The sequence below is a fragment of the Carlito syrichta genome, unplaced genomic scaffold, assembly GCF_000164805.1.
Source record: "Carlito syrichta isolate Samal-C Ts95f unplaced genomic scaffold, Tarsius_syrichta-2.0.1 Scaffold302893, whole genome shotgun sequence".
NCBI classification, from domain to species: Eukaryota; Metazoa; Chordata; class Mammalia; order Primates; family Tarsiidae; genus Carlito; species Carlito syrichta.
The window spans coordinates 323272-344794 of NW_007246989.1; the positions used below are offsets into that span (position 1 = coordinate 323272).

Below are 21523 nucleotides of genomic sequence, written 5' to 3' on the forward strand. Positions count from 1 at the left end.
ATTCTTCTCAGACCTGGAAATGATGATACAGAAATTAATGGAAACATAAATGACCACTAATAGCCAAAACAATCCTTAGCAAAAGAAACAAAGCAGGAGGTATCACACTTACAAACTTCAAACTTTACTATAAGGCTACAGTAATCAAAACAGCCTGGTATTGGCACAAGAACAGGCACACAGAGCAATGGAACTGGATAAAGATTCCAGAAGAAAAGCCTCAATTTCTCAACCAACTCATCTTTGACAAAGCCTCAACAACAACTACTGCAGAGAGGAGAACTAATTCAGTAAATAGTGCTGGGAACACTGGCTGATCACATGCTGAAGACTGAAACAGGACCTCTGCCTATCATCATACACAAAAGTTAACTATAAATGGGTCAAAGACCTAAACATAAAACCTCAAACTATAAGAATCTTAGAAAACACAGGAGACATCCTTATGGAAATTGGAACTGGTGACCAATTCCTGATCAGAACCCTAAGTAGCCATACAGTAAGAAATAAGATAGACAAGTGGGACCTCATCACACTGAAGAGCTTCTGCAAAGCAAAAGAAAACCATCAAGAAAGCAGGCAAACAGCCCACAGAATGGGAAAAAATATTTGCCAACTGTATATCTGACAAAGGCCTAACATCTAGGATCTATAATGAACTCAAATGCGCTGAAAGGAAAAAAACAAGCAGCCCCATTAAAAAGCGGGCAAAAGACATGAATAGGCACTTCTCAAAAGAAGATACACGGGCAGCCAACTGACACATGAAAATGTGCTCAACCTCACTCATCATCAGAGAAATGCAAATCAAAACTACATTGAGACACCACTTAATCCCAGTAAGAATGGTCATCGTTAATAAAACAGACAACAGATGTTGGAGAGGATGAGGAGAAAAAGGAATTCTTCTACACTGCTGGTGGGAATGAAAGTTAATGCAACCTCTCTGGAAGACGGTGTGGCGATTTCTGAAAGAACTAGAAATTGACTTTCCATATGACCCAGCAATTCTCCTATTGGGAATATGCCCAGAGGAACTCAAATCATTCTACAAGAAAGATACCTGCACAGGTATGTTTGTTGCAGCTCTATTCACAACAACAAAAACATGGAACCAACCATGCTGCCCATCAAAGCCCGCCTGGATTTTTAAAATGTGGTACATATACACAATGGAATATGATGCATCCATAAAGACAGACAAACATATGGACTTTGCTGCAACTTGGATGGATTTTGAGTCTATCATACTCAGTGATCTATCACAGAAACAAAGAACAGAGTACCAAATGTCCTCACTCATAAGTGGACCTTGAACAATTATAATACTATAAGAAAGGAATTCACAATAGTGGGAAACTGTCAGGGGTAGGGGGAGGTAGGATTGGCAGCTGGGGGAAACTGCTAGGGGAGGGAGGAGCACACCTCATCAAGAGTAACTGCATAATCAACGTTTGTATACCTAACCCTGATTGTACTCACATCTTTATAATTAAAAGAAAAGAAAACAGACATGCAGAAAGAGACAGAGAAAAAATTTTCCTTTTTAACTTTAATGCCTGTCTTTTAAAGTACAACGGGGGACCCCTGAAGAACAGAATTTATTTATTTAAAAAATTGTGTATTTTTTCGTACATGTTTAAACTTCAGTCACCTTCGAAGTACTCTCTCTCTGATGCAATACACCTACAGAGATGCTTTTTCCACTGCTCAGAACAGTTTTTGAACTCATCAATTTTGATGCCTTTAAGTGCTTCTGCCATTTTTTGTTTTACCTCTTTCACATTGGCAAAATGATTCTCTTTGAGGACATTTTTCATGCAGGAAAACAAAAAAAAAATGTTCAGGGTAAGATTGGTTGAATAGGGAGGATGGGGCATGGGGGTCAGGCCTCTTTGGGTCAAAAACTGCTGAACACGGGCAACCTCTTTTAGGCCCTCTCTGGCTGTGGGAGCTTTTCTGTCTTCTTCATAAATCCTACTTTCTCATTAAAAACAAAACAAAACAAGCCGCGCTTGGTGGCTCAGCCTGTAATCCCATGCTTTGGGAGGCTGAGGTGAGTGGATTGCCTGAGCCTGCGGGTTCGAGACCCACCTAGGCAACTTGGTGAGACCACATCTCTACAATAAATGAAAAAATCAGCCGTGCGTGGTAGCGCGTGCCTGTAATTCCGGCTACTTGGAAGGCTGAGGCGGAAGGATCGCCGGAGCCCAGCAGGTCGAGGCTACGGTGGCCGGGAGGGGCCACTGCACTCCAGTCTGGGCGACAGAGTGAGACCCAACTCAAAACAAAAAACAAACTGCTGAACACTGTGTGGTACGAGGAGGTGTGTTGTAAGGGTGGAAGAACCAGTCTCCTATTTGTCACAATTCAGCATGTTTCTTCTGCAAATTGTGATGCAACCTTCTCAAAACTTCCAGATAAAAACTTTGGTTTACTGCTTGATCTGGAGGAACACATTCTGAGTGTACTACAAGGGGCCCACCCTCCAAAAGATAATTCTGTCTTCCTTGAATGCCTCTTCATATTCATAGTTTGCACATGACGATGATGCATTTCAGTTGGGTGGGGCTGGACCTATGTCCGGCCTGTCAATATCTTTCCTGGAATCCCTTGTCAATGTGTCATCAAGGGCAGGATGGGCACTTTCCAATCGTTCCACCTAGACAATCTCATGGCCCAACATAAAGCGTGACTTTAGTCCTAACCCCATCATGGACCAGCGATGCAAACTTGGGACAGTTATGCAAGCTCCCGCCTGTACTGAGGACAGGATAATAGTACACTATAGGTTTCTTATAAGGACCCAAAGATGTAGTATATGTAAAATGCTCAAAATAGTGCTTGGCATTCAGTGAAAACTCAATAACACCAAACAGCGTTGATTTCAGGATATAGCAGTTTAGTGATTTGATTTGCAATAAAATGGTCTTTATCAGGGTACAAACAACGAATAAAGACAACAGCATGAGCTCTTTTAGGCTATTACTTAAGGGGTTAAAGGTCTAAATATATATTCCTGAACAGTTCATACGTACTATATGTTATATATGCAAACACACATATAAGCATACACCTATATAAATATGCATGTATACAGTTTACTTATATGCATGCATATATCTATCAGTATATTACATATTCAGTATAAATGTGTGTGTGTGTATATATATATATATTACCTATACACTCACATATAAACATATTTAGGTAAATAGACATGTATATATTTTTTTCTTTTCATATAATCTTAGATTTTCTGTTATTGAACCAGTCATAGGTCATATAAAGCTATCTGATATGGCTTTAGTTTGCTTTTCCATTTTTATAATGTGTATAGATTGCATTTAATCTTGTAAAGTCTCAAGATGCTTGGCATATAGGTCCACATAAATACAGTACTAATGACTCCCTTGCTTCACTGACTAATCATTTTAACTGAAAAACAAAAAAGGACATACATATTGGGATTACAACTTAGTTTTTCATCAGAAGGTTAGCTTAATGGGTTTTGTCTTCTTAAATACACAGTGCATAATACACACCCATTCATCCTTTTGTCAAACTATTAAATCCAGTCCATTAATACCAACAGCCCCACTTGTTCTATCATGTCACTAGCATGAATCATCTTTTCAATGATCCGAACCCAGTCTCAGTAAATAATTACAATTAAAAAAATGAGCCTCAAACATCTGGCTTGGAGATTTGTACTATTGCAGGAAGAATGCACACTGAAACATAGTTATTTATTACAACCTTCACTTTACTAAACCTGAGGGTGAAATGAACAAATTTTATTTACCATTTACATTTACTATTTATCAAAGCTGAAGTATTTCTTATCTCTTGAGATTCAGTGTACTGATCTGCATATCACTGCAATTGTTAAAGAAACGTAAAAAATGTTCTGTATCAACACAGCATACAGAGAAATTCGCCTTGGGGAAATATATACTTCAACATTTAATAGTAACCAAAATTTTCTCACTAAGAAGTAATGTTTTATGATTATTTCCCCCTGTTTATTTAATTTAAATAAAGTGAAGAAAACATTGTCCCTCAAATAAAAATTAAATTGTCTTTCCAGTCTTTGAGTACCAAAGAATTTTAGAGAAATGTCCACATTTCCCTTTTATAATGTCTAATAAGCATGGGGGAAAATGCTTACTTGAAAATTTGATAGGATACTTAGAAAATGTTAATGTAGGTTTTCCATTTCATTATAAATTTCATATTTATTTTCTTGTGTTCCTGAACAAATACTAGTTGGTATCAAAATAAGCTTTAAAATGCAAATTGGCTTTTTGCTGTTTAACAACCATTTAATGGAATATAGTATAACTTTTTAAAATGAAAAGCAATTTTGTTATTTAATTTTTGCCATTATAACTTCAAAGCAATTGTACATCTATATATATATTTTAAAACTGAAAAATCCAAATGTAGTCTAAATTGAGTCACTGTGCTGTAAGACAATGTTTTACATCAGCACAAAATGGTTCTCTTAACTGATGCAATATTTACCTTACTAAAAGATCCCTCATTTCTTATTTTTCCAGAAAATTTTATCCAAAAATATTCATTATCCTTGAAGCCATCAGTTTACTATCTATCTACCCCCAAATGAATGGTGGCTGCATTTAATGTGTATGTGCATGTTTAGAGGTACACACTACATTGGTAATTACTAGTTCAAAACTAACCCTTTACCTCCACTGTCTTATGTTTATCAGAATATGTATTTATTTATTTGGATTGAAGTCTCACTCTGTTGCCCAGGTTGGAGTGCAGTGGCATGCTCACAGTCACTGCAGCCTCAACCTGCAGGACTCAGGTGATCCTTCCACCTCAGCCTTCCAAGTAGCTGGAACTACAGGCATGCGCTACCACGCTCGGCATACTTACTTTATTGTAGAGACGAGATCTTACCAAGTTGTCCCGGTTGGTCTCGAACCCCTGAGCTCAGGCAATCCTCTCACCTAGGCCTCCCAAGGTGCTGGGATTACAGGCTTGAGCCACCATGCCTGGCCCGCTTACCAGAATAAATTAGATGTAAGATTAAAGTGGTAGTTTTTTTCTGCTTCTGTTTTCTGTTTATAACACATCAGATGTAATAATCATGAGAGCTAATGAACTCCCAGAGGCAGGATAGCCTAGGAATTAGGCAGAATGGCTCTCATCTCAGATTTCCTGAACCCAAATCCTGAGTTTGCTACTCACTGTGTCTGTGACCTCAACAAATTACTCAACCCATTACTCCTTCTGTCTCTCCTCTATAAGTATATGGTGATCATGAAAATACATATCTCAAAAGAATTAATTTGTGTAAATTATCAGAGCCAAGACTGGAAAACAGTGGAGGTAAAGGATTAGTTTTGAACTAGTAATTTCCAATGTAGTATGTACCTCTAAACATGCACATACACAATCAGGCATAATCTGGCTCCAAGTCTGCATCTCCATTGTATCTGACTTTTTTCTTCTCTCTTGGAGAAGTGAGCTCAAAATAAAGAGAGAGTTTGCAACTTTCATTGTAACTGCTATGAGAACTCTCAGGAGGTTTTAAGCAGAAAAGTGTCCTGTTTTTTTGTTTTGTTTTTTGAGTCAGAGTCTCACTCTTTCTCCCAGGCTGGAGTGCAGTGGCACGCTCACAGCCATCACAGTCTCAACCTGTTGGGTTCAGGCAATCCTTCTGCTTTAGCCTTCCAAGTAGCTGGAACCACAGTCATGTGCCAACATGCCCGGCTAGTTTTTTTTATATATTGTAGGAACAAGGTCTCGCCATGTTGCTCAGGTTGGTCTTGAAGCCCTGAGCTCAGGCCATTGTCTCGCCTCCTCCTCCCAATGTGCTGAGGATACAAACTTGAGCCACCACATCCAGTTGAGTGTCCTGTTTTGATGTACATGCCCACCATGTTGGTATGGCTGTTGGAGACAAGTGGGAGGGAGAGAGAAAACTAGTGGCCACGTCAGGACTGCAGGTGGAGACCCAGAAGGTACAGGAGGAGAGCCAAGTGGACAGATGTGCTTCAGAGGTACAGCTGGATGGGCTTGATGAGAGGATAGATGTGACAGCAAGACAAGAGCTTAGGATGAAAAAAGACATCCAGACTCCTGTTGTAATTCTCTTCTCCTCACTGTGAGTGGTTGGGTGCATTCTCAGACTCTAAGCCGGGCTTCTGCTCTCCTTCTTCTCCTCTGTGTCTTCTTTTTGCCCCTCTCTCCTGGCACTTCTCAGAAGTACCAGGTCCTTCAAGGCATCTCTACTTAAGCTCACCCCCATGGATCATGAAACCAGGCTAATCTTTCAACTGTTTTTATCCATAGGTTTGTGGTGCGGACACAGCCTTGAATTCCTCCTACACTATGAAGGACTATATTCCAGGCAGACTTTGGCAACATAACACAAATGTTTTGTTTTCATAATACCCAAAGCATCTGCATCTAACCTAGTTGTTTCCACAGCAGGAGTCCTTCCACGGGGGGGTTGTAAGGTGATAACAAAATCTGATAGGTTACAAATTGCACATTTTGGATATCTCAGTTATTTACTGTTTTATTAAACCAGTAAGGTAAGGAAAATAATGCCTTCTTCATAAAATTGTTATTATAATTGAATCAGTAGCACAGACAAATGTCTGATACAGCACAATGTCTAGGGTTACTCTTCAAAAGGTGGTTCTGGTTCTCACTATTGTTTCACCAAACCAAGCCCTGGCACAGCTATCTCCACTGTCAAGACTGAACCTAGACTGAACACTAGTGTTGTATGCATCAGTCATTTCTTTCTGCTGTGATTCATATCAGGTCATTTGTTTAATGTCTTGGGCAATATCTTCAGGTTCTAAGGGTGGGAGCTATGTCTTACCAATCTTATGCCAGTGGTTGCAAGCCCACTGTCTTGTCCAGAATAGACTCCAAGAGTACTCAGTGAGGCATCAGGAGTCCATAGTCCCTCCTTGAACAACTTTTATGCTTCCTTTATTTACCAGAGTCATCTCACGTGCTTTCCCCCATGGAATCCAGGCATTTTGGCTGCGTCCGTCTTTCTTTTTTTGAAATTCTCTTCTTTTATCCCCAATCAAGGACTTGAAAGCTATATTGTTTCTTTCTCCTATAATTCACACATGGTTGGCTCTTCAAGTTGGAGTTATGGAATCCCAGTTCATTTTTTGGTAGATATGAACTACTTGCATTATCATTCTAGAGAGCAAGCTGCAATGTAGAGCCAGAAATTTGGGAGTGCATGAATGCTTACCCAACTAACTATGTGTGGTCTTAGCATAGGCATACGGTTCAGATAGACATAAAAATTCATTTTTGTTTATGCTGTGAAGGCACTCTGTTCTGCTGTAGCTCAACACTACAGTGATAAACTGGGGGTTCTTGTTCATTTTGTCAGCCTCTGAAGAAACAGGGACACGTGTGAGGCATTCCTTAATTAATCTAAGAATAACACTTCATTGGTTAAAATAAAATGCCACTGAGACAAGATATCTGTGATCCTCAAAGAGCTGGGTTGTCTTCAGACAAAATGATTTCCATGTTGTTTTAAAGGTAATAGAGGTATCTGTTTTCATCAGGACATTATTACTAAAATCAAATACATCTCTATAAATATTTACAACCAACAGCAAGACAGATTTTTGTAGGACACTGGAAGATGCTCTTTTAATTAAGTTTCCAAATTATTAAATTCCTATTTAATACATTTTGAAAAAAGTGTCAGATTTATCATATTTCATTTTAGCCAAACAAAAACTGATGTAGAAAGACAGTGTGTTATTGGCAAAAGAGCAGACAAATAGATCAGTGGAGCAGAATAGAAAGTCAAGAAGTAGATATACATAAATACAGTCAATTGGTCTTAGAGCAGCAAAAGCAACTCAGTAGAGAAAATATCATCTTTTAAACAAACGATTTTGAAGCAAATGGACATCCACATACCAGCAAATAAAGATAGACACAGACTTTACACTTTCCTCCAGAATTAATGCATTATGGCTCACAGACCCACGTGTACGGTGCAAAAATATAAAACAGTAAGATAACATAGGAGAAAACTGTCATGCTCTTGTACTTAGTAATGACGTTTTAGTCACAACAACAAAGGCATCATCCATAAAAAAAGAATTGATAAGTTGGACTTCATTTAAGTTAAAAACATCAGCTCTGCAAAAGACACTGTTGAGAGAATGAGAAGACCAATCTCAGACTGAGAGAAAATATTTGCAAAAGAACACGTGATAAAGAACTAGCATCTAAAATATACAAAGAGCTCTTAAGACAAGAAGGAAATGAGCAAACTGATTAAAAATGGGGAAAAGACTTTAACAGAAACCTAACCAAAGAAGATCTAAGGATAATAACTAAGCATACGAAAAGATGGTCCACATCATATGTCATCAGGGAAATGCAAATTAAAACGAATCACCACACACACCTATCAGAATGGCCAAAATCCAGAACACTGACGAAACCAAATGTTGTCAAGGATGTGGAGCAACAGAAAGTCTCATTCATTAGTGGCAAAAATACAAAGTGGTACAGCTACTTTGAGAGTTTGATGTTTCTTACAAAACTAAAATTACCCTTCCCGTTCAATCTGTCAATCATACTCTGGGATTTATTCAAAGGAATTGAAAATGTACATTCACACAAACACCTGCCCATGTGTCTGAATCAGCTTTATTCATAACTGCAAAACTTGGAAACAACCAAGATGTCCTTCAGTAGGTGAACAGGTAAATAAACCGTAGTATATACAGACAATGGAATATTGTTCAATACTAAGACAAAATGAGTTCTAGAGCCATGCAAAAACAAGAAGGAAGCTTAAATGTACATTGCTAAGTGAAAGAAGCCAATCTGAAAAGGCTACATACTGCGTGATTCCAACTGTAATACATTCTACAAACTATGGAGACAGAATTAAGTGGTTCCCAGGAATAAGGTGAGAAGGAATTAAGAGAGAGAACACAGAAGATTTTTAGGACAATGAAAACTCTGTATGATACTATAACAGTGGATAAATGTCATTATTTTTTTGCCCAAACCCAAAGGATGTACACCAAGAATGAACGCTGATGTAAACTATAGGTTTTGTGTGATAATGATGTTTCAGCATAGGTCTCCCTTTGTAATACACACCCTACTCTGGTGTGAGATGTTGATGGGGGAAAGACCTTTCACACATAGAGGCGCTGCATGAAAACTCTCTGTATTTTCCACTTCATTTTTCTGTGAACTTAAAACCAATCTTTAAAAAAATAAAGCTTATTAAACAAAGAAGCACACTCACACACAAAAAAGTTGTGAAAATAAAAATTATGCTTTATATCATTACTTTGTCATTTATCAAGTCTTTTTCCAATAGTATATAATTTTAAAGTGGTTTTTCCCTTAAAAAATAGCATGTACTTGACATTTAAAGCATAATACCAGAGAACTTGAAAAAAATTCAAAAAAAAAATCTGAGAATAATTCACGAATGAGCTCCACCCAAAAACTGTTAAGTCAGAATCACTGAGGGTCAAATCTGAACATTAATATTTATTTTAAAGCTCCCTAGAGGATTTTAATACATGCCCAGAATAGAAAGCCTTTGGTGTTATGAAAGGGGCCTAGGATTTAGAACTAGAGAGAGTGGAATTCAAGCTCCAATTCTGCATATTAGCAGCAGAGATACTCATTTGTGAAGTCATATTTGTCTCACATTTTAAGTGTGTTATGAGATGTATAGATAAGCTATTTGAAATATCTAGCAGGTAATGCACACTTTAAAAATGGCCAACGTCATTATTAATCATCTCCAGGCTATGTGCAAAATGAACACTACACATAAATACCTGGGACACCATTCTTATTAAAATCAACTCCAAACATGCATGTTATTGCCATCTGTCATGTTCAGTTCCTAGTCTGAGAGAATAAATTTGTTTGTGATTGAACTAAAAAAACTTATCAATGTATATTGATATCCTAGCTTTCCATAGTATTACATAATTGCAAGAAAATAGTACCTTATTAAATAGAAAATAACCAAAATATGTAACAGAAAATAACCAAAATATATAGATGTGGTGTCAATATTGCCTAACTGACCCTCAGAAAATGCAGTATAAATGATGAAAATGATAGCAAGGGAAATAAACACCAGTGAAAAGAATTCAACTATTTTCCATCAACATTTACATATTCATATCTGAGTGATTTTTTAGCATGACCGAAATACTATACACAAGAAGAAGTCAATGATCTGATTTCATAAACAAAGACCATGTGTATCCTTTTTGCTAACATCATTAGAGGAAAATATCTCTTTATATACAGAATATTATATAGTTTTCAACTTATAGAAAGAGGTAGGTTAGATTATTTTCAATTTGAGGCTAGTTGTAATATATCTGCAATGAAAATCTTGCTGTGCAAATTGTGTGTGTGTGTAACTGTGTGTGATCTTCTGTTTGGCTTTGCATCATAGACTATTATTCTTTAAGATCAGCGTTACAGATGGACCCAAACTTTTGACCCTCTTAAGAATATTACTATAGACTGCAAATAGCTTTCTAGAAAACTTATCCCACTTCATAAATCTAATTAGGGCTTTACTTATCAATGTGCTATGCAGTGTGGGTGATACTCAAATAAACTAGGCACTGCTTTTGACTTCAAAGAACTTCAAGTGAGATGGGAGGTGAAGAGGAAAACTCATGTTGAATTATGTCTTAATATCTCGCATAGAATGCTACTGCTGGGCCTAATGTCTCAATTTCCTCTGGATTCCATCTCTCCAAATTGAAAACAGCAGAACAAGATTTGCTGCACAAATTACATGGTGTCTATAATGATGGAACCCACAGGATTCATCCAGCTTTCAAGAGTGCACAACTCATTTAAAATGGCTGGAGTATTTTGTATGAAATAAATTGGTTTGAATATGAGTACGATGAAAGAGACCAAGCCCTCACATGGCATGAGAGAGGACCTCTGCACGTTGGAACTAGCGATCTCCCCAGGGAATTTGGGTCCCACCTAAGTCCACAAAGACAGGTAGATGCATTTGAACACTCACGCTTGCAAGTGGGCGGCTTCCCCTTGTTACTCCATAACCCGTCTTCCTGACACACTGCTGTTGCTTGCTGACTAGCTTCAAGCTTGAAGCCCTCATTACATTCATAGATCACTTTACTGTCCAAAGTGAACTCGTTACCCGCAAAGGAACCATTTCCTGGGGATTCTGGGATTCCACAGGACACAGCTGAAAAGAGATGGAACAAATTCACGCTTATTTTCACAGCAATTGTTTTCTATGTCTTTGAAATATTATTATTCATCTTTTTTATATTTTTAATGTCAAATACATATAAAAGTATTCATTACATTTCTAGGATGCAGCATAAGTATATACATTTTTAAAATTTTAAGGATGTTAAGGATTTATGCGAAACAATGGAAAAGTGGTCAGAATAAAATCTCTATAATTATTCTAAAAGATAAGGTTGACCACTCCCACACAATTTCTGCACAGTTCAACATGTCATGTCTCGTCAGATGGAGTGACTAAGGGAGGCAGCATCACACATCTAACACTGGAAAGAATGAGAAGGAAAAATAGTGTACATATCATCACAATATGTATTACTGTGTTGACTCCTTAGCTTCAAGATTCATACGAATTAGCATTAGAATAGACCATCACCTCTGCAGCTCTCAAAACCCTTTCTCCTTTTATTTGTCTCCCCACCTTCCTGACTTATCTCCCTTAGAGCATCAGGAAGTTCTTTTATAAATAACTTGCCTGAGATCATAATGAATCTATTTACACAAAATCTAATATTTTAACAACTGCCTGTCAGACATCAGGGCTGAAAGAACTATAATACAGAAGGCATCCAATAACTAAGATGTAAGAAAAGACCCCTAGAGAGATGGCACAGTCCCCGTGGACTTGTAGATCAGCTTTAACCTCAAGACTATGAAGAAAAAAACAGGTATGAAGATAATTTTTTTTTATTTTAAAGATGTGGGGTATAATTCAGGGTTAGATAAACAAATGTTCATGATGCAGTTACCCTTGTTGACAAGGTGTTCCCCTCCTTCCCATGGCAGTTTCCCTCAATTGCCAATCCCACCCTCACTCCCCTGGCAGTTTCCCACTACTGAGCAACTCAAATCATTCTACAAAAAAGATACCTGCACAAGCATGTTTGTTGCAATTCTATTCACAATAGCAAAAACATGGAACCAACCATGCTGCTCATCAAAACTGGACTGGATAAAAAAAGTGGTATACATACACTTTGCAACAACTTGGATGAATTTAGAGTCTATCATACTCAGTGAACTATCACAGAAACAAAGAACAGAATACCATATGTCCTCACTCATAAACAGACCTTGAACAATTATCATAATATTGTAAGAATTTTTTTAAACAAGTAAAATGTGGGGACAATTCAGTGTAAAAAAAATCTCCTTAGCTGGGCTCAGTGGCTCAGCCTGTAATCCCGCAACTTCGGGAGGCTGAGGTGAGTGAATTGCTTGAGCCCGCAGGTTCGAGACCCGCCTAGGCAACTTGGCGAGACCTCATCTCTACAATAAATCAAAAAATTAGCCGGGCGTGGTAGCGCATGCCTATAGTTCCAGCTACTCGGAAGGCTGAGGCAGAAGGATCACCGGAGCCCAGCAGGTCGAGGCTGTGGTGGCCGGGAGCGGCCACTGCACTCTAGTCTGGGTGACAAAGTGAGACTCCAACTCAAAAAAACAAACAAACAAACAAACAACAACAAAAAAAAACTCCTTAAATTTACTAGCTCTGATTCAGACTTATCTACTATGGGACAGAAAAAATTTACCAAGTTAAGTGACTATATGCTACAATAATGAAACAGAGTCAAACAAGTAAAGGATGTAATTTCAAGAGTCAAGTGTCCAAATAGGGTGCACTTGTTAAAGTTTTGCAGTAACTAAGTTAACAGCATTCTCCTAATATTTACTTATTTAACTTGAGATTTAGACCTTCTTACACTCAATCAATTTTAAAGTTATTGTTCACATCATAAATTTAAATTTAGATAATATTAACTTTTCCCACATAGATTCCAATGAAAATATACACATCGGAAGGACTGGATGAGAGTATATAAAAACTTCTAATTTATAGAAAGAAAATCAAGGGTCAGAAAGATAAAATCAGTAACCTAAGGCACAATGATTTTGAGTAAAACCTGTGCCCCACGAGCAAATCTCATGACTCCCACAAAGAATGTTTTTAGTTCTGAAAGGGCCTGGATTATCTGTGGTTTAATTGGAGATCTTTTTAGTAAATATTGTTTTGGTTGTTTTTTAAATCAAAATATTAAATAATGGGAAATAACAGAGAAGCAAATCTAGTGTTAATAAAATTCAAACGCCTAGAAAATCTAAGGTTTAAAATTTCTCTGGTGTTTCAATTTATAATTAACTATCTCAACCACAGAAATACATGAGTGTGTGTGTGGGTGTATAGAATACCACGATAATCCATTTACAATAGATGGGAGACAAAAACCATAGATATACAGGTATCATTTTGGACAAAGCTTTAAAACCAATAAATAATAACCACCTCTGCTTTTCCAAAGCCATTGCTTTGTGGAAGCCATCTATTCAGGATAATACTGCTTAAAAAAATGCATTTGAATTTACTGAATGCAGCACATGCCACCGATTTTGTCTCTTTCTATTGTTCACATCACACAGTGTTCCAAAATCTAGTTTCCTCGTCATTTCCTCTCAGATTTCACACAGATGATCATTCGTTCATGCTCACAAACCATAATTTCCCCTCCACACGCAGGAGCATGTCCAGTGTGCAGCTTCCTTAAAATTCTTATTCTGGTGAGCACAGAATGAAATGACATTTTTCTGTCAGGTTAAATGGGAAAGATGACATTCTACAAACTCTTATGAAGCACTACCATAAAAGGATTTGTACTCAGGAGTTTGAAACAGAAAAGTCTTATAGCTACTCCTGTTTAATCGAAAAGCCTAACTGAGAAGTGAACCCTGATTCTCAGGACTCATGAAGACCCTCTTTACTTTGTCTGATCAACAACTGGGAATCAATTCTGGTTTTTAGCTATAGATTTTAGCTCTTCACATGTCTTAACAAAAGGCCATTTGGCAGGATTTAAACTAGAGATTGGCAATCCATCAAAAATGGAATCATAACACTTCTGATTTAAGGAAAACTGACTGGCATAATTCTCATGGACTAAATTCCAGCTCATGGGATGAAGATATTTTCCTGCTAATGTCTAGAATTTCCCATCTATCCATTTATTCCCCAAATTTTGGATAATTGTTATGTGGCAGACATCTGTATATCACTTTTTAAAAAATACCAATCAGCATTGGCAATGTATCCAACTTTCAAAATTTGGAGAATTTCCTTACATTAGGCATATCTAAAGGGAGAAACGTTTCTAGTTGTTTTTCTTTAATTGTACTAACCTAGGCTTTAAGTTCAGATGTCTGAATCTATTCTTCTGCTGACTTCAGTAATTGCATGGCTTGAGTTAAGTTAATTGATGAGTGTTGTCTCATTACTTTCACAGCTATATCAAAAGATAATTGTAAGGATGAAATAAAATCACATGTACAAAAAACTAGCATTCTCTTGATACAATGTAGGCTTTCAATAAATGACAAATTATTATCATATGTAGAATATTATAATATACAAATTATTATATGCAGAATACAAAGTTTATTGTTATATACACATTCATAATTTAGACTTATTTCTTTTGCAAATAAAGGTATGAATAGGTTGCAAAGATCAACTCTTTGTAATCTATTTATTAAAGAGAACAAACAGTAAGATAGTTGTTTCTTTTATATATCTCATGAAAGAGGTAACATTTTGGCTTCAAAAAATTAAATAGAAGAGACACTCCTATGTCCCTTTCTCTGCTTCTTTAATACTCTGAACCCTATATGGAACTATACATATTTAGGACAATTCAAACAGTAGTAACTCTTGCTTCTGAAGGTTTAAATGACTTCTGGGATTTTTTTCCTACTTTTTTCAAATGATCATTCTCTGTAATTTCCTTTTCTTTAAATTTTTTTATTTTTATTTTTTGAGTTGGAGTCTCACTCTGTCACCCAGACTGGAGTGCAGTGGCCACTCCCAGCCACCGCAGCCTCAACCTGCTGGGCTCTGGCGATCTTTCCGCCTCAGCCTTCCAAGTAGCCAGAATTACAGGCATGCACTACCACGCCCGGCTGATTTTTTGATTTATTGTAGAGATGAGGTCTCCCTGTCCAGGCGGGTCTCGAACCCGCAGGCTCACGCAATCCACTCACCTCAGCCTCCCAAAGGCATGGGATTACAGACTGAGCCACCGAGCCCGGCTCTCTGTAATTTTCAATGGCTCATTTTCTTGCTGCTACCTCTCAAGTTTCAACATCTCACCATTCACTTTGTTCTTTTTTGTTGTTCATTCTTCCCTCTTCAAAAAGCTCAGTGACTCTTGGGTCTTTGACTCTAGCCTTTAGGTTTGTGATTCTCAAACCTTGATGTCCACTTGATCCACTTCACATTCTTGCTTCCTGAAGAGTCTACAGTTGAGCACTGCCTATATCTCAGACAAACTTTCTGCCTCTGTAAGCTCCTTTGTCTTCTCATTTCTCATGATCTCAAAACAAACAATCTAACTTTTCATGATCCGGACTCCATACACAAGACTGAGACAAACCCAGGAAAACATCACCCATAGCGCAAAGCATGGAAGAAAAAGAATGTTCTGCAGTAGTGTTTCCAAGGACCTGCTTAACGTAAAAGATCCACATAAGCAATGGGGTCTGAACAGAACATCAAGGAAGCAGTCTGACTGGTCCTAAGATCATAATCCAAAAGACCAAGTTGAACATGAAATATGATTTTAAAAAATTGCCCCAGAGAGAGGACCACTGGGAAGCTTAGGGGGTTTTAGAATGCGGAGCTGGTGAAACATACAATGAGGAAAAGGATATTTCAACCTGAGAAAACTGATTGAAAAAAAGATAATACAAAATATTTTAAAAATAGAAAGGATGTGGAGAGGTGCACAACAAAAGATTTGAAATGCAAGAGAGCAACATTAATTCTCGTTTCCTTTCTAAGGTGCAGTGAAAATATACAATAGTGAAGCAGCCAGTTCCCCCAACTGTACCCCATGGATGTGAGAGTTATTGGGCATATACAATATAAGCATATAATAACTCTTTATTAAAAATTATATATGTTAAACTTTATATATGCATGCACATAGTCATTAATCATAAATTAAAACATAAGAATTTTTACTTCTTTTCATATCATGTTTTCTTACTTATTTTTTAATGTCTTTTAGATAAAATCTTATTCTACTTTTTTTTACCAAGGTGTAGATGCAAAAAAAAAAATTTTATATAATTTTCCCAAGTCTAGCAATCAGTAATGCAAAGGTTGAAGTCTCAAACTAGGTCTGATGGACTCAAGTAACATTTCATCACATTACTAATGACACTATTAGTAATGAACTATTATAATTACATGTGCTGAATATTATATCGACCAGGTTAGCCTTTATTAATGTTTTCATAAATCAATTTTCATATAGGAAATTTATAGTATTCCCTATGTCCTACAACACTGTGCATAAAATACATTTTTGGATCTTGTAAGCCCACCAAACCTTTCTCTGATCATCCACAGCTCTCCGCCTTCCCCAAATAGAGCTCTGTGTGACCAGCAAACTCTCACCAAATGTCCACTCTGCTCAGTCAGCCCATTCTCACTTCCTTGGCTTAGTGCTTTTGGATTTTTTTCCCCATGTACTGCAAATATTATCTTTTTTTTGCACCTGTTTAAGCCTACTCTGGAATAGAACATTGGTTCAGTGTGTCTTCTTTTCATTTGATACTGTTTCTGTTAATTTTTTTAAATTTAGCAAATATTTACTTAAATAAAAATCCTGATTCACAAACATATAACTGCACTTTCTACAGTTGCCTGTATTAAATTATCTTGTGCATTGTCCTCTTAAAATTAATAGTAACCTTTAAAATAAATATCAGTACTGCTTCAATAGATCTGTGCCTCCTGATGTCCACGAGATCAGAATAGTACTAAGACCCCTATATTACAACTTTCATCATTAACATTCTTGATACATGAAAAATCACTACTTAATTTTCCAATAAACATGACTCTTGGTGCTAACTGTTGTGGACTGGGTTAATGGCAAAATACAAAGTAATAAGACAGTAAACTTAAAGCTATGGTTGTAGATCTACCATGCAATAAGTCACAAACCTCTAGAGAGAATATTTATGACAGGACTTTTGAAACGTGTGTGAATCTCAGACAATGCTGGTAACATGTACATCCTGACTCAGCAGGTCTGCGCGTGACCCGACACTGCTTCTATCACTAGCAGTGTGGTCTCAGAGGAGAGTGAGTTTAGGCTATTCCAAAAGCTCTTTGGGGGCTGCTAAGCTTTGTCCACACATATTTGACAAACACTGGCAGTATGATCCCCTGCTAAGTAGGTGTCCTGCAGCTTAGACACTTAGGCATCAAGTATTGCAGCTTAGAACACCTGCAGTCATCCACCTCCTTCATTTTGAAGGATTGTGTTGCCCTAGCTTCTTGTCTGTCAGCACACTCCTTAAAAGGGAGGTGTAATGATAGATATGGAAGTGTTTGGGATAAGAGGAATGTGGTGTCGATTTTTCTTTTTATCTAGCTAGCCCTGTACTAGAGTGAGAATTCAGTTCCCCGCATGTGGGCCCACACTCTTAGATGAGAAGCATGGAGAAGCTGCAAGTGCAAAACAAAGGTTTTCCAACCCCACCAAAGCTTATTTTAATGCAACTATTAATAATAATAGCTTATTAAGAATTAAAAAATAAAGCCAGGTTTGGTGGTTCAAACCTGTAATCCCAGTACTTTGGGAGGCGGAGGCAAGAGGATTACCTGAGTCCAGGGTTTGAGACCAGCCTGGGCCACTTGGCAAGACCTTGTCTCTACAATAAATCAAAAAATTAGCCAGGCATGGTGGTGTACGCCTGTAGTTCCAATGATTTGGAAGTGAGGCGGAAGGATCACCAGAGCCCAGCAGGTCAAGGCTGCATGGCAGTGAGCTTGCCACTGCACTCCAACCTGGGAGACAGAGTGAGACTTCAACTCAAAAAAGAAAAAAGAATGGAAAATAATGAAAAAAAGTACAAAGCAACACAGACAGTAGGCACAATGGACACAATGAAAAACTGCCCTTGATAAACTAGGATATTTGTTCCCCCTATACATGAGGTTTTCCTTTTTCACAAGATAATCTCTACCCATCCTTCCTTGCACAATTGTTTTTTTCTTTGCACAACTCAGGCTTTTAAATCATGTCCTGAAGTGCTTAGCACAAACACTAACCCTTTCCCTTGGCTCTGAGTAATGTGTCCTCTGATTGCCTCTCAAACCTTATTCCACATCAACTTCCCTTCAAAGCCACTCAAAAACACCTATCCAGCAATCATTTCCCATAAATCATTAAGCACAAGGCTGTCTTGAGGATTGCCCACGAATAGATTTTTCTCCTTTACTTTCATTTAACATATTCCTTTTGTGTTTAATTTTAGGGAAAAAGCTCTAAAACAATGTGGAGAGCAAGAAATGGATAATATATATGGCAGATGCCAACACCATATAAATCCATATTAAATACTTACATTTTTATTGCAGTATTTATTCAACTTTTTTCTTAAATATGATGACAACATTTGTAAGTAAAAACTCTTAGAAATAAGGATTTTGATAACAGATTTGATGAAGACAATCAGTAAAAAATGACATTTGAACTTATTACACCTAAACAAGGTTTTTTTTGAAGTAAATGCCTAATTATCCCAGAGATATCTTTAGTAACTTCCACATGAATCAAGTAGCCTGGAACATCCTTGGATATATGCCTCAAACTGCCTATCTTTGTTGATGGATTGGAACAGACCACATCCTTGACAAACAAGTTATGTTAGACTTGCCATAGACATGAATGTTGCAAGTTGGTTTACAAGCACTTTAAATTTGATTAGCAGAGTTAAATACATTTAATATGTTCCATCCGCTTGTTCTACAGAAACAATCAGCTATTTTAACTATCAATACAAGTGATATCTGCCAATAGTTTGAATGTGTCTTTTTCAAAATTCACGTGCTTTCCCTTGTTATAGTATTAAGAAGTGAGGTCTTTAAAAAATGGTTAGGCCAGGAGGCAGAAGCTCTCATGAATGGAATTAGATGCCCCAATGAAAAGATTTTACAGATGAAGGTCACCCTTTTCTTCCCTTATGTGTCTGCCATGTAAGGACACAGTGGTTTCACCTCTGGAAGATACAACTCTCACCAGACACTGAACCTGCTAGTACTTCCCTGATCTTGGACTTCCAGGCTCTAGGAATGTGGGAGATAAATTTCTGTTCTTTATAAATTGCCCAGCCTGTGGTATTCTGTTTTAGCTGCACAAAATGGACTAAGATACCTCCTTCAAAAAAAATCATTTTTTTAAGAATAGGAAAGATATTTTATTTAGAAAGTAGATCAGAGAGAGAGGGGCTATATTTACCTCTCCAAGACTGGAAAAGGGAACATATGCTTAAAGAAATCATGGCCAAAATTCACATTTTCAAGTAATATTTAATGAAGAATGGAATACTGCTCAAAATGTCTGTGCCCTATATTAAGAAGAATGTATTGGTATTGCCAATATCTTGTATGTAAAGTTTAATCATCATTTTAACATGTTGAAGAAATGTAACATAATGTAATTATCACTAGGAGAGAAGATACAATATATGATCCCTTTATTAACTTTCATTTCAAGCAATAAGTCCAAGAAATTCTTCTAGCACAATGTGAGAAACATTAGGTTTCAAAGCATATTTTCAGAAAACAAAGCAAATCTAGATATCCGGTGTAGCACTTGCTCTGGTTTTGTCTCATTCTTATTACCCGCATGTGAGCATTGTTATGGGACCATTATCACATGTATACATATGTCTGTGGGAACTGGAGAGTTGTATGGTTATCTCATATTAATGTTTATAATAAGCTATAGGAAGCAGCATGGAGTGGTTGAAAGAATGTAAATTCAGGCATAGCAAAGTCTAACTTTGGTATTTTCTTGTATGTTAATGATTTGGAAAGTATATCTAAATATCTGAGCCTTTGGTTCCTTATCTGCACGAGAATCATCACATCTTCACAGCGGAGGTTTACATAGCAAAACATCTGTAACATATTAGGCTCTAAGTAAATGGTTGCATTTACTATCTTGTTATGAGAAATGATCATAGTACTTCAGTTTTAATTGAAAGGAAATCATTTTTCAGGTTTTTAAATTGCAGTCCACTGAATACTAAATAAATATGAAATTATATTTTTACCTTTCATCATAGATACAGAGAACACATCTGATGGGTAATGTCTCATACCTCTCAGGCTACCATCAATGGAAATTAGGATATACAGGCCCAGAAGTTTAATCTAGAGTATTCCAGGGCTTGGTAGTGTCTTCTCAATTGTATTAGATCTTGAGCTTACCCATGTTAGTACTGATCCTTATACACTAAAAGTACAGACCACAAGATTCAGAAATCCCGTACACATGAGGTGATATGGAAAGATAAAGTTACTGAAAAATTCCTATGTTTCAACACTATCACTTTTATCTATGTAACGCCTGATATCCACTGATCAAATTCATAATCCCTGCCCATTGTGAAATGTTCTTTTACTTGCATTATTTTCTTTAATCTTGAAAACATCCTACAAGGTAGATTTGATTCTCATTTGTATTACTTCTAAGGAAAGTGGGCATTAAAGATGTTATGCAAATTGCCCAAATTCTTATGACCAATAAATGACTCTAGTGAGGGTTCAGATCTCACAATTGTTGATACCAAAGTCTATCACTCAATAAATCTTCTATACTGTCTCCAAGTTACCAAATGATATATTTCATCATATCCATATTTATTTTTATTTTGAATGTTCAACCACCAGAAACCAATTCGTCAATCAATTGGTTAGAAAAACATATTCAAAATATGTTTCTGAAAATATAAAGGCCACACTGAATTTGAGCATTAATGAATATATTATGGGTCCTTTTTTTTTCGATTTTTCCTTCTTATCTTTGTTTTCTGAATTACTTCTTAAAAATAGACACTAACAACATCTCCCTCACTGCTGAGTGAGCATCAAATATACCACTAATGCTGTGTTGAAGGCTAGGATAGAAAATAACAGCAAGAGAGTCAATGAAACGCTGAACCAGCTATAGACCAATGGGGCAATGATACATCACACTGTTTTTTTTCATTTCATGGAGAGAGTCTGGTATTTCCAAGGGGCAAATACTAACAATAGAAACATTTGTTGTTTAAAAGGATAAAGAAGAGTGTGTCTAAAGATGAGGGAAGATAAAGAAAACCAATGACGTGTTTTTTTTTTTTT

At 36.9% G+C, this 21523-nt stretch overlaps 1 protein-coding gene across 1 annotated transcript in view; it reads right to left on the reverse strand.

The window, feature by feature from the left end:
* LOC103259569 (CUB and sushi domain-containing protein 1) overlaps positions 1-21523 on the reverse strand; it is a 238044-nt gene that overhangs the window by 104330 nt on the left and 112191 nt on the right. The window contains exon 14 of the mRNA XM_008057227.2: positions 11078-11263. Within this exon, the coding sequence (XP_008055418.1) occupies positions 11078-11263 (186 nt within the window). The remainder of the gene's footprint in view (positions 1-11077; positions 11264-21523) is intronic.